This window comes from Aptenodytes patagonicus, chromosome 4, assembly GCF_965638725.1.
Source record: "Aptenodytes patagonicus chromosome 4, bAptPat1.pri.cur, whole genome shotgun sequence".
In the NCBI taxonomy this organism is placed as follows: Eukaryota; Metazoa; Chordata; class Aves; order Sphenisciformes; family Spheniscidae; genus Aptenodytes; species Aptenodytes patagonicus.
Window position 1 is genome coordinate 44,118,152 of NC_134952.1, and position 18,080 is coordinate 44,136,231.

The following is an 18,080-nucleotide window of genomic DNA, read 5'->3' on the forward strand; positions in this document are numbered from 1 at the left end:
TTTAAAATACCACAGAAATAAAAAAAAAAAAAAAACCAAACATAAAATGGAGCACTTAAGGGACTTCTCACTTCCGTGTAATCTCCAATGACAATTTTATCCTGTAAGCAGTTATGAAAAGTTACTGAATTTTAAAGATGTAATTAGCGTGCATGTTTGGAGCGCTCAGTTGTCAGAAAATAAAACCAGAGACTTTTACAATAATGTTTGCCATTTCAGTATTGTAGGTTTTGAATATTTAATAATAAAATAAAAAGCATTTTTCTTAAAAGTGCCACAACGGAAAATATTACTACTGAATTCAGAAATGTGGAAAAGAAAAATACCTCTATCCTTTAGGTAAAACCAGAAACAAACTGCTGCAATAAAACTGTTGTCACTTGAGGTTGGATGAGCTTTCTCTCTGTGAGTATTTAATAGGTCACTTTCTCAAAGTAAGTGTGCTACCTGACATTCATTAAACTTTCCCTAAACTACAACAGCAGCAATCCATGCCATTCTGCTTTGCCTTTTGGAACTGCATGTGCTGTTGATGCTCTAATTTATTCAGTTACCAGGGAGAAATACACTGCTACTGAACCACAAAGTTGGGTTCTTCAACCAGATCACCACTTGCACACCTATTGCTATTCTTGAACACTTGAGAAGATTCTGCAAAGACACAAGATTTGCTTACCCAATTTGTATTATAGAAGCTGAACTAGAAAGAGGTGGCATTCAAGTACTCTGAACACAGGTCCTCATTAGGACTCTAGAGGTTTTAAGCTTAGTAAAGTTCATTTACTTCCCTCATTCTCTTCCAAATTAAAAAAATAACACTGGACTGTAGTTGCCAACACAAAGAAAAATCCTTAGTTCAAGAAATCAGCTGTAAGTGGAAATATAAAAAGGAAACAGGTACAGATAGGAAAGGGGAAAAAATACCAAAGGACTTGCACAATGCATTCACTAGCAAGGTACTTTATGAAAGTCCATGAGATAAACTCAGACAAATTACCGTAAGATCACTACCTGTTAATGTTTGGCAAGTATATTGCACACATATGAGATTATAGAAGAGTATTTTCTTCCAGATTCCAGGCCAGTCTTTAGCACACAGAATAAGCAGAAAATTATATAGTGAGAAAGTATCCTTCTGTAATCAGTGAGAAATTTTAAATATTATCCCACAGACCACTTGCAGGTTCAGACAGGTTTCTAATATTTTAATACCTCTCTTTACATATACTTAAAACTAGAACCAAGGTTTGGCATGTTAAACTCACACCTGCTACATTCATAAATTATCCTCAGCTTACCATTTGCATGGCAGGTCCTTGAGTGAAACAGTTAGTTTATCAAGGAGAGAATGTCTTGCTTGGTATTCAATGAAATAAGAATTGCTGGTATACTTTTGTGTATGTACATTGAGATCATATCCAGTTCTGCATGGAGTGTAGAGGAAGATCTGCATTTACCAAAGTCTTAATCACTATATGGCAGTCTCAAGAAGGCAGTAGAGTTTATAGGTGCTATATGATGTTTTTTATATTAGGGAATTGTTACAGAATATAAGCAATTCCGAAGCTGCAAATACAGATTTTCTTTTTTTTTTTTTTTAGAAGGTCAACACATTAACTGTTTCACAGACATATATTAAAAACGTAATATTAAGATATAGAGAAATAAGCAATTACACAAACTGAGAACATCAGAAAAACAAAACATTGCAAGATTATGGAAGAACACTATAGGTGGGATTAATAGAGAAACATACCACATTTCCCACTCAAATCAGCAAGAAAATGGCTTAATTATTGAAACTCTAAGTATGTTGTTAACACAATCATTTCTAGAAAACTCTGAATACGTGGCCTTGTAATGTCAGTACCATTAAAACAGACCAGCATAACCATTTAATATGACAAGGAAAAACTTATGAGTTCACTAGAAACATTTTCCATAGTGTCTTTAATGAAACTTCTTTAGTAAGAATTTTTAAATTAAAAATTCAGACTTCCACCCTGTCCCTTCAAGGTTTCACCTGCTGAGAACTCACAGACAAGAAAAGGAGTTTGTACAGCAACTCTTACGTTATTATAATTGAAATGGAAAATATGCTATGAGTTTTTCCTCTGACTCTGCTAAGAAGCCTTTGAGGCCTCGTGAAAACATGACAGTGCAGTTAATGCAAAACAGTCCTTATCCTGAATTGATGAACCTTATGCTAATAGTGGTTCATCTGTCAGAATTGTGAAGGCTTTCCATCAGAATGAATGAAGGGGGGAGAGAGCGAGAGAAGGCGAGAGCAAGCGTGAGCAAGAGAGCGCATGAGCGACAGCAAGTGAGGGAAAGGGAATGAAGGAAAAGCTACTTCAAACTATAGTTACTTTAACTTTTTTTCTTTCCTATTACAATTATTTTAACAAAAGTTTTTAAAAAGAGAAATGTAAAGAAACTCTTTCCTTTAATTGCACTTTTAAAATTCTTAAGCCAAAGATTTTTCATGCAGTAATCTAAGCAAGAGAAATTTTTCCTCTGGATTGTTATTACTATCTCCCCATCTCCATTTTTCACTGCAGAAATGTATCAACAACTGCAACAGGATTTCAGTAAACTACTACCCCTTGTACTGAATTGACTTTAATGAAATGAATGACAGAGAGAGAATACTAAATATTTGTAAATTTTGAGTACTAATATACTAAAAATTATAAGAATTTAAATTTTTGTGAACTTCACCAAGCAATTTTAACTGAGTAAGCGTCTTCACTCAGTCTTAAATATTTCTGTTTTTTTAAACATAAGTTATATCCTTCAATTATTTTTGAAACTAATTTGTAAAAGTCTCTAATACAGGCAGAAGACAGATGTTACTGAAAACATTAAACAGATTTTAATGGCATTCTGCCCATTTTCCTAAATACATTTTTCAGCTGCTGCCATCATTCTCTGGACGTCAAATCAGCATACTTATAATGGATTGATATTTATCAACCGTATAAAATAGGCAAAAATACAGGCAATCAGTCCCATAGAGAACTGGGGAGTAAAGAGTCAATGAATCAAAGGTTATTTTGATTATACTTTCATTTGCAAACATGTTTTTATCATCTGACTTTTGTTATTTTCCTTACTACCTTTCACGTTATTTCCTAGGTTGTAATCTTATAGACAGTCTTCAAATTTCTGATGAATCCTGACAGCTAGTGAAAACCCCAAATAAATTTATGTAAAACTATTTTCTGACATGTCATCGTGTCTGCCAGATATTTTACATATTCTGGGACCTGTGACCTCCAAAATATGCCTATGAGTTTAGTGTTTTCACAATCACATGAGAAATAGATAACCTGTAGATCTGATCAATTTGGCTTCAGCTATTCTTCAGTTGCCAAAAAATGTATTTGTTTGTATAAGCATTTTTTTGTGTCGCGGGTATCATAAGGTGTGAAAAGCCCGCACTTCTTGGTGAAAAGTGACCAGGATTTTTGGACCTTTTAATGGTTAATTATTAAACATGCAGCTTTTTCTTAATATTTAGCTCACAAACAACAGCTGCTAGTAACTAACAAAGTTTATATGTAGATTATGGTGAGCCAGAAGTCAGTTTAGGAGAGAAAATCAGACCTAGAGCATAAGGTCAACTTGAACTAATATATGACAACCAGTATATTTTGTTTGCTGTTAATGAGGCTGATTGATTGAAGATCTAACGCATGGAACAGTAAGAATGTGGAAGGCACAAGGAAAGGAGGAATAGCTGTAGAAGACAAGACAAGACAATGGGAGGTAAATGCAGAAAAAGGTTGGATGAAGGCAGTGGAATAGTAGAAATAGAAAAGTAGAAAGAATAACGCTTGGTATTTAGAAACGGATGTCTTGAAGAATTAACATCAAACAGTATAAATGTGTTTAAGAATAACCGCAAAGGGACATCTTAAGAAAACTAACAGACACATATCTGTAGTAAAGTGAAGGCATATCAAATAATTACCAAAAAATTATAGTCATTCTCAAAATAAAGTTTGCAAATGCAAGTGATAATAAAAGAGAAAACAATTGACTGATACTTCTAATCCATGATTTATTAAATTCATAATCCACGCAGCAGTAAGAGAAAGGAACAGGTGAGCAGATCTATGGAAGTAGAAGGAAAGGATTTTGTGACATTTAAATATTGTGATGTAGCTAATTAAGGAGAACCAGGAGAGCAAATACAGTGCAGTACAAGAATATTTGTGAAGAAAATGATGAGCCAATGGCTTTTGTCATGCCATCAGAAAATAGCATGAAAAAACGAAGAGTCACAGAATGCACGGTAGAACAAAGGTTAGAATAGTTCCTGACACAGCAAACATCTCCGCCTCTTTTGCAAAAGTCAGGAGTCCATATACATTTATCACTAAGAGCCAGGGACCAATCATATTGAAAAGGCTTGAAGGGAAAGGGATTGCTTAATTTTGAGGTGAATCTTATTTTGGTAGCCCTGAAAGACCATCTCAAGGCAAGTAGCTCTGTCTAGCTGTGCCAGAAATAGAGGTGGAGAAGAAGGAGAGCAGCTGATGGTCTTTACAAGCACGACTGGTGATGGATCCAGCACCTTTATTAGGATTAAACATGGACCTAAAATCTGTATCTTCCACACTTCAGTACTATCCAACACATCACTGCTGAATCTGAACGCCAGTGGTTTTGATCTTAGAAAATAAAAATATAATCTAAATCTGACTTAAAGAAAACAAGGTATAAAAAGCTACAAAAGCTACATTCCTACCTTAACAACTTATTAACTCACTGATGGAGACAGCAATAGTCAGCCTTTGACAAATAGGCATACAGAATTTTTTAAAAACCTTACATATACTACAAATGGAAAAGCTGGAGCTATTGAAGAACAGTACATAGGGAAAGCTCTATGGGTCTCACAGAAAGATTTTAAATGGAACACTACTTTAAAAAAATAATACATACAGAAAGCTCACTTTGTCCTAAACTCACTGTTTAATTAAATTCACATATCACACCAGTTATCTGACTCTAACTGCAACTAAAAAAAAAAAGCTTAGGTATTATAAAATAATTGAAGACAGTTCTACTTCTATTACTTACATGATTTACCACAAAGAGGTGAGAAAGGCAAGACGGGGGGATGGTGAGCAAAATCTTGATGGACAAAATCTTGCGCTTGAGTGAAACGTGAAAAAACACAGGCCATGTATGTTTCTTAAATAGTTTACAGAAACAAAAAGAAACTACAGGCAGAAACACAACAGCGGTCAACATGGTTAGGGAGAGGGAGAAGGAAAGGGATAGGGAGAAGGAAGGAAAAAACTCAGAAAATTTGCAACTGTGTCTTTCAAATACATGCAGAAGAACATGAAAAATGTTTTCAAGTATCAGTCAGTACAATACAGATGAACTCCAGAATCAAGATAATGGGGATAAGAGAAACAAATTTCAAAGAACATGCAAGAAACTAATAATTTGCCTGTGTAAAGGCATGTGGAGTAAAGATAAATACACAGATTTCCATTTGTGCTGAGTTGATGCTTCACATTCTTGAAAACTTGAAACACATTCTTGGGAAAAAAAAAAAAAAAAGATATTTTATACAGTGCATATTACCAAACATCACACAGATCTGCTTTAATAAATCTGTGATGAGTAATAACAAGGAATTAATCAAAAGAAACAAAAATGCAGCGCCTTCAAGAGGTCATATGAGCGTCACCTAGATCTCATCCTGGAAGCAAAATTTGAAGACATTTACTAGGGGTCTGATTCCATTAGTTTCATACATGCTAATTATTTTTCTGACTAAATACACTGCAGCGTTTGGCGAGCATACCTAAAGGCCTGACAGAGGGTAACAGGCAGGAGTTTTAGAACGCCACAGATCTCAACCATATTAGGTTCTTAGGAGCATTCACAAGTGCTACATTTGTTATATATATATATATATATATATATATATATATAAAATATACACACACATGAAAATATATATTTTTTTTTTACACACACACTATATATATATATTATGTATTATCAAGTCTACCAGAAGATAAAAAGGTCATTATATCTCTAGTAAACAACTGTTCTACTTGATACAAAGGTCAACCCTTTGTCATCCCTGGAGACATTTTATATATTAGCCTTTGAACTGTTCTCTGTAAACACTTCTAGCATCCTGCCCTAAGCATTGGGGTCTTTTCTGCCTTCGCTACTACTAGTTTTAAACTAAATACCCAACTTTTCCTCCGTAGCCAAATTCTAGACTCATGCTTCCAACTTGGTATTCCTGCTAGGGTATGAACAAGGTCTCTGAAAGTGGTCCCCCGCCCCTGGCTTTTATCATACCCTTTTTTCAGTATTCTAGAAAATATCATGCTGTCTCCTTGACAGACATCTACCCAAGCAACACAGCTCCCTCCACTGGATAAGCCTTTTCTGTTCTTACCTCCATAAAAGTAACTGTGATAGCAATAAGGCTTCTTATGGCAAGAAATATTCGATAGCATTAATAAGGCTGACAGAACAGGACCTGCAGCATTTGCTTGGTTCTTAGGTCTTCTCCAATCTAATCTATTTAGTATGGGCATTTGCTTGAGTACATAAACTAGGAATATGGCTTCAATTGACTGACATATTAGTATCTTTAACCTGACACCTCTATTGATTCTGTATATGACAAAAAATTAGCACATGGAAATTCTTTATTCAAAGTTTTATAGTAAGCATACTGAACCAGACAGAAACGAATGCTACTGAGTTCCAACCTCCTGTTTTTGTCACCAGAAAACATTTCTTAACACAGGGCAGAAAATGAAAACACAGTTAATGTAAGTAAATGCAAAAGATAATGGAAGTTAAACTTGAGGACAAGGAACAAAACTTGAAGTGACATACAAGAAAAGCTTGGTAGTATAATGGCAGTTGGAAGAAGCATGGAAACCATCAGACAATTATATCACTTCAGTAAAAAAAACCAACTGGCATATGTCAGGAAGGAACAGAAGAATAACAAAAACAAGTAGCCCTGTAACTATGTGAATTTATGATTAAACTTCATACGCTGTAGCATCCTGTCCTGCAATTCTCCTTACCCAAGTGTGAGTTCCTACTTTTGCAGAGCATTTTTTAAAGCATGGGCATGACCAACTGCAGGTAGATGGGCAGGACTAATTGCAGGTGGTTAGATGTTTCTGCGATAAGGTAAGTTCCAGCAACAAGTTTATTAAACAAAGAGGACACCCTAACAGTAGGTATTGGGAGTCTGAGAGTAGCCAGCACTTGAACTTGTAATCAGTTTAGCTACTTTTTTTGCATATATATTAAACAAAAAAGTATGCAGTAAATTAGTTATTCAGAAATTATCCTTGTTAAATGAATCCTCAAATTACCTTCTTTTTTATATTTCTTGAAGGAAAGAATGACAGAGCAATTACTAATCAGTCCTCATTGCAGATTTCAAGCCAAAGTCATGTAGCTTCCAAATTCCATTCAAACAGAATACCTTCTGTTTACCCCAGCTACCATTCATATAATTATGTTTATGCCTACCATGGACTATTGAAGTGTCCATAATACTTCAAAGTTCATATTATCAAAAGGAACTTTATACCTGTACATTTATCTACCCTGACTCTACCAAACACATTTTCCAAACAAAGCGAGTATTGGCAGAACTAGCTTTGGCCAGTACCTCTCAGTCTCTTAATATTGGTTGATCTTTCATTTCAATTTCTTGATCAATTTTATACTCAGCAAAGAACATGATAAAAAGTACTGTCAAACCCTGTACAAAAGGTACAAGCAGATTTTCCCAAAAGGCAAATTGTATTTTCAAATATTAATCAACTTCTGTGTCATGTCTTGGTTGAGTAAGGATTTCCAGTTCTCATTTTGGATTAGAATACTAAGAGCTGTATGCAGAAGGTTTTTTCATTTCTTGACAGACCTGGGTGCCAAAGGAAGCGGCAGTGCAATCTTCTGTCCTATTAGTTAAAAGCTCTTAGCCTGAACCCGAAGGGATCTTTCTCTAGGAAGTCACTCAGAAGGCAAAGATGACAGACATACTATTATTGGTACTTCAAAATTTAGTGTTCCTCTTTTCCTCTTTCCTGCAAACCAAACACAAAATGACGGACACCATCTGGCTCAGCTTTGAAGCTTCAGCATCTACCTGCTACAGTCAAAGTGAGCAGTTCTGGAAAATGAATTTGCCTGCATTGAGGCAGAGCAAAACAAAGGTAGTACAGAACAAAAACTATATCACTTCTCACCTCCTTTCCTCCTTCCACCCAGCAAAAGATAACATTTTTACATTTTCAAAATTATGTGTAGATTGGATAATTATGAGGTCAGGGATGGAACAATACCAAGGCAAATGTGGTTGCATGCCATTTTCAAAGCCATGTAAATATGAAATAAGTACCAATGATGATTAGTCTGCAAGGATTAGCATACAGGGAAGCATTTAATCAATTTGTTTGAGAACTCTATCCTGTGATACCAAGAGAATCCTTGAACATTTCTACAGGAACTCCCTATCCAAAAACACTTGGATTTGCTTTGCTTGATCATTTCCAAGTACTAAATCCATCTAGTTATCTCAGCAAGAAGAAAAGAAACAAAAAATAACAGAAATGTTTCAAAAGTCAAAATGTTTTATCTCAGTGCTTTTAGTTCACAATTATCATAAGACTACCATAAGCTGTTTTTGCAGATGGACGGTACAACATTTCCTCCTATATTTTCTGTTTCAAAGGTGCATCATAAACTGCTGGCATACTGACGTACTCAACCTTGTTACAGAAAAAAACAAGCCACCCCAAACGCACAATCTGTCCCCCCACCCCCCACCCCCCCGACCTTTGCTGTCTTTATTCTGTAACACTGTCTGGTTATTTGTGCATCTGCACGATTCCATATACTTCCAGTACCAACTGAAAATGAAGAAGGTTCTTAGCACTTAGGCTGAGCTTCTAGTCTCTATTTGCTTCTTAGAAAAAAGCCTACTCTTGGTACCTTGAGAGGAACTGGGGGTAACAGATGGCAACAAAGGTATGAGAAAGTCAAAGCTATGAAGCGACAGCCAGGCAGGAAAGAGAGGGAGAGCAAGTGCCTTTTGGAGGCACTAAAGATTTTCACAAGCTTACAGCATGTGTTAACTAAAAACTTAATATGCACAGACTCAAACTAGTGACTGAACCCGTGATCATTTCCCTCCATTTCCCTGCTTATCCTATAACCTGGATTACTTTCAGTGTTAAAACAAAAACCTGAAAAACACAGAAGTCCCATACGCATATCATGCTGGCGGTCCACACACTACTGCAGTTTTGGGAGGGTATACACTACACATATTTTATAACTGATGCAAGGATGTTTGGCTTTTCCTGTTAAAATACTGATTAGCTTTTATGTAAGCAGGATGTACAGTTAGTTCTCTCCACCTACTAAAGGTCAGAAAACATCAGTGCCAAAAGAAGAAAGAAAAAACCTAAAAAAATACATTTCTCACCTACCTTTAACCTTTCTAGTTGTGGATATCCATTGTTACAAAAAGATTCAGACTTCTACTGCTGCAGATTTAAAAGTCTTAAAGTTCATTTACATGTACCCTTTAACACTATGTTAACAAAGGCATCGGTAAAAAGGAAATTTCTCAGCAGTAACTGCCACTGGTTTTGGATCATGCTATTCCTTGGACTGAAACAGGCAATTGAAGTCACTGAAAGCAGAACAAGCACAAAAGCCTGATAAATTACTTTTATTTGCAACTTCAAGTTACTATCTGTTCTTAGGTTTTCATTAAAGTCACCTGTAGGAACTGGAAGAAAAAGTGACATTCTACTGCCTGAGCAGGCTGCCTTTAACAGCAGACTGACCAGCACATCATTTCAAGTTATTTGTGACTATTCTGAGGAATATGAAAGAAATTATTGACACATTTTCATGTGACTAAGTGTCTAAATGAGGAATCATGAAAGTTACTGGGATTAGAACTTTCTTATAAAACTGAATTTAGGATAGTATGAACAAATGGATTATTAATATGCAGCATCAGATCCATCTGATCAGCAGTTACAGAATTTTGAGGTGGAACTGGAAGAGTTTTATATCTCTTCAAGTTCATGCTATTCCACTAGAGCTGATATAACTTGATACAACTCAATTACGGCATTTTCACACAAGTATTATATATTTATACTTACATTTGTTTAACATCATAAGTATAGACACTCTAGTTTTCTCAGCAAAATTGGGTCTTCTTTCTCTTAAGAAAAATAGTGTCTAAACTGTTTGCAATTTTCTAGGAAAGAGTCATGCTTTTAAAAGTGTTCTTTTACTCATAAGGATATAAAGATAGAACAGCTTAAAGATTTGTAGGAAGATTTAGGATATAGCATCATTATAACTTGAAGAAAAGAGAATGATAGTTTTGATTCTAGTCCTCTCACTGGGGTTTCCTTGCATACTTTTTTAACAGGTAGCTGGCTCTACAGCTGCAACATCCTATTGCCTCTGTAATTTTTCATCTCTTCTATCTGCAAACATCAATCTAACATACCACAAAATGCTCAGAACTTTGTTCCACTGATCTATCTTTTTTTTTTGGTAAAAACTAAACAACACTCCCTTCATTCTTTAAAACAGTGAGATACAGAGCATGATAAATAAATGCGACTTTCAACCTATATTTCATAACACTTCCTATTTCCTCTCTTCCATCTCCCATAGTTTTTCACAGTGATCTAAGATCACTAAGGAAGTCAACTAATACTTTGGTTTAAACTAACCTAATCTACTGCATTCAGTCCACAGGTGTGCCATGAGGCATTATAATACTTCTTGTTCCTTCTCAGGATTTGCAACTTTTGTGGAAGCAAATAGCTTGAGAAAATTGAGATAAAACCCTTTTTTAGTATACTCTCTCACAAAGCCTCTTCTTTTTTTATATATTATTTCTTATTTGTAAATCATAAACCCTAGTCCTAGTATAACAAGTGCCTGTTGATTAGTAGCCAGTGAAATGGAAATTCTTCACAAAAGTTTTCCTTGGTTTATCTCTAATCCTGTTAAAAAATACGGGTATGAAATAAGAGAGAGAAACAAAAGCACTACAAACGAACCATTCACATATTAGTTGTGAAAACAGATGTAGAAAATGCTCAGAACATGTACTATAATCAAGTGATTAACTTCATGTGCAGTTATTCTGCTTTACACGTTAGCAAATTTTGCTCCTCGGCATTAGCATTAGTTATTTCTACTACAGTAGAAGATACGTGTAGATCAAAGTTTTATTGTGGGTAGACTTTATTAGCAAGATAAGGATCCAAAGGTCCTTATCAACTTTGAAAGAGCACAGCAGAGGAAACTGAAAAAGTGGACCTGGATGGACCTTTGTTCATGAATGCAAAGTTACATGTTTACTGTGATCACTAACTCCTAGACAAAACAAGTATCACAATTTTTCTATACAGATGAAGATTGTCTTGTTCATTTGCAAGTATAATGCTATGAATATTTACAACTTTGAATTTCGTTCAGGCTTATGGAATATGGGAACCTCAATTATACATTACTTTACACCTTTTTTCTATCAGAAAGTATTACAGGGGATGCTAACCACTGTCTTATTCTCTATAAGAGTACATATTTGTAATGTGAATTTTCAGACTCCATGGACTTCTAAATTATTGGGTTTTTATTTAAATTATTGTTGGTATAACTTCACAATTTTTTGTAACAGCCATGTTTTGTTTTTCTTTTGCATTTCTGTAATGACAAAGTTTGCATTTCCCACATTTTTGCTGTAGCAAATAAATCTTGAATATATATTGAACATATTTCTGACTGACAGTTCTAATTCAAAATTAATAATACCTGCTTTTGTTTAACTTAACTTTTGGAGAAATATGGAAAACCCACTAGGACATAGTTTATTGTTGAATCACATATAAGAGGTGGGGAATATCTTTCCCATAGTTGGGAAACGCTCTGTTACTTTTTGTTTCATACAGATAATGGCAGCAGAACTCTGCTCTGTGCGTCATTCAAACTATGCAAGAATCATTTTCTATTCAGGTTTTCAACAGAAGGTGCAATAACTTCAAACAAGAACTTACATAAATCAGTGCTTAACATTCAGGTTGAGCATTTCTGTGTCAGTCTTTCCTAATTTAGGCTGCTAAAGCAAATGACATTCATATATACATTAGTAGAACTGGATGGAAAACAGTTTTCCTGCATCACATATCTTCTCACCATTTCCAAAACGGTCGTCTTCTGCATAAGAACAAACGTGAAGCCTTCAAAGCTCCCAGCACAAGTGTCTGTTCTCTGGGCTTCTGCAGCCTGGGCTCTTTTAGGCAGACTAAGCACTTATGCCTGACTTTTGTATATTCCAAGGCATTAATCTTTGGATTGTTGGCTATTCTTACATGTTCATTTTCTAACCAACTCTTCCTAATATAGTCTGTGACTAGAAGTACAAGTAAGTTCAATATTAAGCAAATTGCTAGCAGAAATATCAAGTTAAGCATAATTTCAGTGATGAGTGAAAAACAGTGAAATAAACATCTTAACAAAGGGCATAAGAGACATTCTAGAAATGACTGAACTAGCATCTTTGCAAAAATTTCTGAGGCATTGATTACAAAACAGAAGAAACCATGAAAGAAAACTCAGTTGCTGAGGAGTGGAGACTAAAGTAACAAATAATTCAGTTCAAGAAATAGTATCACTTTCACAACTAGTATGAACACAAATGTTTTTAGTTAAGGAAGTTCTATCAACTCACACAGCAGTGACTTCTATGCATATCAACCAGATTAACTCCTTATCTTTAAGAAATAATTTTCATTATAGTCTCAGCTTTTCCTTACTGATGTTACATATAAACTGCTTGATATCTTTCTAATTGTTTATAATTAATTTCTTCTGTGTATCATTTAAAAAACTAAGACTTTTGAATACATTTAAAAAACCCCCAAATGTCAGAAAAAACAGGAAACAATATAGCCATGTCTGTTGAAGGAAATACTAATTATCAACAACTTCATAAACTGCAAGAAATCATACCTTACTGCTTTTCACTTTTAACAGTTATAATTTTTACAAAGTTAATACCTGCCTTTCAGTTTCACTGCAAAAAAAACATTGTCAAAGAGAACTGGGTGAGGTGGAATTCAGGAATTCTGCCCATTCATCATCTTCACAGCATGTGTGACACATGCCTATGCAGAATACTACTTCTCACAGTAATGCAATGAAAAAAATGTTGATCATTCTACAGGGGCAGGTATTGCTGTGCTAATTTTAAAGGTGTCAAACATGTCACTTCCTACTGGCTTCTTTTGAGTTTATGTTAATGGATTAACTATAGAAAGAAGGCTATCAATACCTACAGTTGCTCTCTGCATCTGCAAGGGAGAAGCATGGAAGAGAACAACTCCCGCTAAGCTAATACTCTTTCTGATGGTTGTATATGACAGACTGGAATAACACTCCCAACACAGAGGATAAAACAGTAGCCATTTGAACAGAAGCTCTCCGGTCAGGAAATTCTGGCACCACACTGTAATCACATTGACTCTATGAACCTTGAACTGATGGCTTGTTACAAAACCAACATCACATACGTAGGTACATCCAGTATCCATATGAACGCCATCTTCTTTTCTCCTACTGCTTTAACAGACACATGGAAAAATAATAGTAATACTAGGCCACCTGAATAGGAGTTCTTCCTTTGAAACCACAGACATATTATATACGGTTCTACAGAACAGTGTCCTGCCTTTTTTGCAGACATTCAGACTGAGGATTATGAGAGGTTTAAGGCAGCACTTTCACATGCGGGCTACATACTGAAATTAATATTAACACTTATTTGCCTAATTTTGAGAGATGCAAAGTATCTGAAGATAACATACATTTACGGGGACACTTCTGAAAGCTCATCTGTGCATTACACCAATATTGCCTGGAAAAGCCCAATGCACACTAATAGCTCAACCTCTTCCAATAGGTCACAGCAGCAGAGATCAGAATTGCAGAAATCTGGGTTTTTTTGGTCTCAGTTCAACAGTTCTTCCTCTCTTGTCTACATAAACTCATGTTGCAAACAAGGCGTGACAAAATATTGTGCCTTTTAACCGTATTTAGCATTATTGTCTTCTAAATTCTGTGTTAGCAAAATATCTGGTATTGACTGCTTTCCCAGTTACATATATTTTTTCCCAGAAAATTCTGTATATTATCACATTAAACTCTGTCTTAAATATTCTCAGCACCAGACTGAGGCAACAACTAATATTATGGCTTAAGGATTACTTAACCTTAGTGTCTGTAACCACAAACTGAGCATTTTGTAGGGCTTTAAGAACACTTCTCAAGCCTGAAAACAACTACAGTAACTCTCTGTAGCATGCCAGCTCTTGCATTGGACTGAATTGTAGTAAATCATTAGTTATAGGTGTTGGTTACAGCTGCATTACCAAGGTGCAAATGTATTTCATACTCCAAGAAGGTACTCAGTCTCTCCTTGTTAAACTAAAAATAACAATGACAATAAGAAAATCACCAAACCAAAACCAGCCCATCGTTCCCAAACTCTTTGCAACTACTTTCAGTGTTGGCTGAATAAACTATTTTCAGAGACTTCACAGATAAACCTGTTAAGTAATTTATGAGTTAAGATAAGCTTGAAAAGAAAAGAAAGGTTCACTAGGAAATTTAAAATGAGTCAGTCTTCATCAAAAATAAAACTCACTAATGATATTCAGAAGCTTTAAGCTTTCTACATAGCCCACATTGCTTTAAATGTTTAAATTTTTAAAAAAAAAATAGGTTATAAGAAACATGTTTGCTGCTATGTCATTGCTAATATATGCTGCTTCTATCATCAAAAGCTAATACTCTATAGACAGATAAAACTCCATAGATGAGTTCTCTTCAAGAGGGATCACTCTCATGGTTGAGATAGCTACTTTACTACTCAGCTAATTGTAATGCAATTATTTTGTTAGCTTTGACTTGGGATACAGTTTCCCAAATGCTGAAAGCTGATTTTAAGTCTCTGCAGCCAGACATTTCTTCTCCTCCTCCTGTTAGCACCTTTTCCCTTTCTTATGCTATCACTATGCTTGGGAGCAAAATACTTGGCTGGGGGGAAGGCAAGATTTCCATTTCTGACAGCAGCATAGGCTTACACTGGCTTTGGCCAAGCAAAACACTTATCTTGACTGCAATCAAGATCACATCAAGCGTTGTTAATGGAAAAATACAGGACTCAAGTGCAATTGCACCAGGCACTCCAAGGTCATCAATGTGGACATCAGCAACCGAAAGGATTCTTGTAATAGCATCCCTTTCACATCATTGTATACAATGTTCACCTCTGTTTATATGTTGACTCTATGCTTAAAGACAAAACAAATTTTGCACAAGTAGCAGTGAATACTATACAATGGGATATATAATGGGAAGTCTATTACACAGCCTTCTCTCCTTTATCTAGGGCAACCTCACTTCTGGGAAGGAAAGCTCTGGGGTGAAATTTGATTTTTACTGCTCTGCTGGAGCTGCTATCTCCTTTCTTCACAAATGGGTCTTGCAACAGATGTGCTGGGTACAGGACCACCTGGCTCACTCCACACCGCATATCATCTGCAAGTTGCTAGCCTCAGCAACCACCCTCCCACACATGTCATCACCACCATATATACTATTCTTTCACCACTCTGTCTTTCTACTTCTTCCAGTCCTCCTTCTCTTCTACAGTTGTTAGAGACTACTTAGAATCATAGAATCATTAAGGTTGGAAAAGACCTCTAAGATGGAGTCCAACCGTCAACCCAACACCACCATGCCCACTAAACCATGTCCCTAAGCGCCTCATCTACACGTCTTTTCAATACTTCCAGGGATGGTGACTCAACCACTTCCCTGGGCAGCCTGTTCCAATGTTTAACTACTCCTTCAGTAAAGAAATTTTTCCTCATGTCCAATGACAAAGAGCAACAGAAAGAAAAAAGTGGTGAGTGCAGAAAGGGAACCCTATTGGCTTGCTGCCTCAAGCATGTATATTTTTGTGTGTTTAAATTCAGTACATGATTGCTAAAAGAACAGCATTTTTATATTTTGCAAGTTATCCTGTGAAACGTAATTAAGCAAATGACCTTGCTAAGCTTGAAGACCATATGTCATGCTTCTTCTTAAACACATTTTTATAATTAATAATCCCTTCTGATTATTGATACAAATGAAATAAAATAGCATTTTAGTTCCTTCATCATGCTTCAAAAATTCTTGAGGGAGATAGAAAAGAGGAGGCTGCACAATGCTAAAATCAAGCTATAAGTTAACAGTCAGCATAAGATCACTCTTGCATAAGTACGGTATCATCACTAACATCGGGTAAAAATGTTACTACAATTTTTTTCACTTATTTCTCTCTCCCCTCCTTAAGCTTTTCATTTTCAGATTTGCAGTTACAAAAGAGCCATTGTAATCTGTCTGACAGCAGAATGAGTTACATGTTATATATAAACATAATGTAAGAAAAAATACAAACGTTACACACCTGAATATCCACTGACTACACAGAACCAAGAACATTCAGAATAAAGATAGCTAACCAGTGTTGAAAAAGGAATAGCTTGCAAGAATCTCAGGCCACTATGACATTTAGGTACAGTGACTGAGAATAAAAAGCGCAAAGCAACAGCCACTACCACTTATCTCTTTTTTGTGACTTTATCTTAAATCTTTCTATAGAATTTTGTATATATAATGCACTTCCTTTTGATGTAGCACTACGAGAAAGAACACAGTTCTTTCTTGTATTCAGCTCTTTGGGACATAAATCACAGCAATAAGAAGATTGTTTAAGGGACCCGCATAGTCATTGTCCATTATTTGTCTAACACTAAATTGCTCCAGGCAAATATTTGCTTTCAACAAATATCAAATTTATAGGAAACAAAAAAAAACAAACAAAAAATACTCACAGCTTTGGTTTGGCAAGCACAGGTGGTGGCTCCTTTGTGGGTGAAAGCAAGACAGCTGGAGGTGGGATGGATTTATCACCATTTGGCTTGCTGTTAATCATTCCATTTACTCCATGAATGGGATGGATGCCATTTGTTTTTTCCTCAGCTGAGTTGAGCTGTAGTTGAAGGGCTGTCACACCAGATCTCAACTCAGTGTCATTTGCTTGGTGGGTCTCTGTGTGTTTCTTAGAAGCAAGCTCAAGAGAGCTAATTTCAACGGGAGGAAGTGGTGGGAAATGATGGAAATCATCACTGTTGGATTCTCTTGTCAGTGATTCATGACTAGAGCTTTCTGAGTTGGCTAAAAGAAGTAAAAAAGAATGTCTCTCTGACAAGCCATAGACAAAGTACATGGTACATACATGCTGTACTTTCAGTTTGTTAAAGGTGAGATCTCTTTGGTTCTGTGCAGATATTTTTCTAGACCTCCTGTTGATAATTCATGCTGAATTAGATACATGACTGGCTTTTCATTTTCTGACTTTACCCCATGCAAAAGGCACAATAAGGAACCTTACGGATCCCTCTAAAACTACTCCAGGGATCCAGCCACTAACTGAGATTGGCAAGTACTATGGGACAACAACAGCTGAAGCAGCATTTCTTCTTCCTGGAGTCTCAGTCTCAGCATTGTTTAAGAACAAGTGATTTAAAAATACTGAAGGATGTATGTACACGTGGCATGTTGCAATGGCAGCTGGGTTAGTGCATTCCAGAACAATATTTATGTAAACATATTACAAAACTAAACATACCGTGTCACAGTTTTTTATTTTACTAAAGGCATATGCCACCTTTGGTAGCATAATTTCATCTGCTTTCATTTTGGCTCTGCTGCCATCTAGTCCCAGAACCCTAATGCTTAAAAATCTGCCAGGCTTGTGGCAGACACTTAAAAAATTTATTTTACATGAATAAAAAAATTAAACTAAGAAATAAGCCAATAAAAACATTCAGTTTGCTTTATATGAATGCTCTGAGGCTGACAAGATCCCTGTCTTACAGCAACCCTTTTCTACAAGGGAAGCAGAC

General features: G+C 35.8%; 1 protein-coding gene across 6 annotated transcripts in view; it reads right to left on the minus strand.

Annotated features, from left to right (window-relative positions):
* PALLD (palladin, cytoskeletal associated protein) overlaps window positions 1-18,080 on the minus strand; it is a 220,776-nt gene that overhangs the window by 105,568 nt on the left and 97,128 nt on the right. For all 6 annotated transcript variants that reach the window (XM_076336551.1, XM_076336555.1, XM_076336554.1 and 3 more), the window contains exon 10: window positions 17,007-17,349. In XM_076336551.1, coding sequence (XP_076192666.1) covers window positions 17,007-17,349 — 343 coding nt within the window. The remainder of the gene's footprint in view (window positions 1-17,006; window positions 17,350-18,080) is intronic.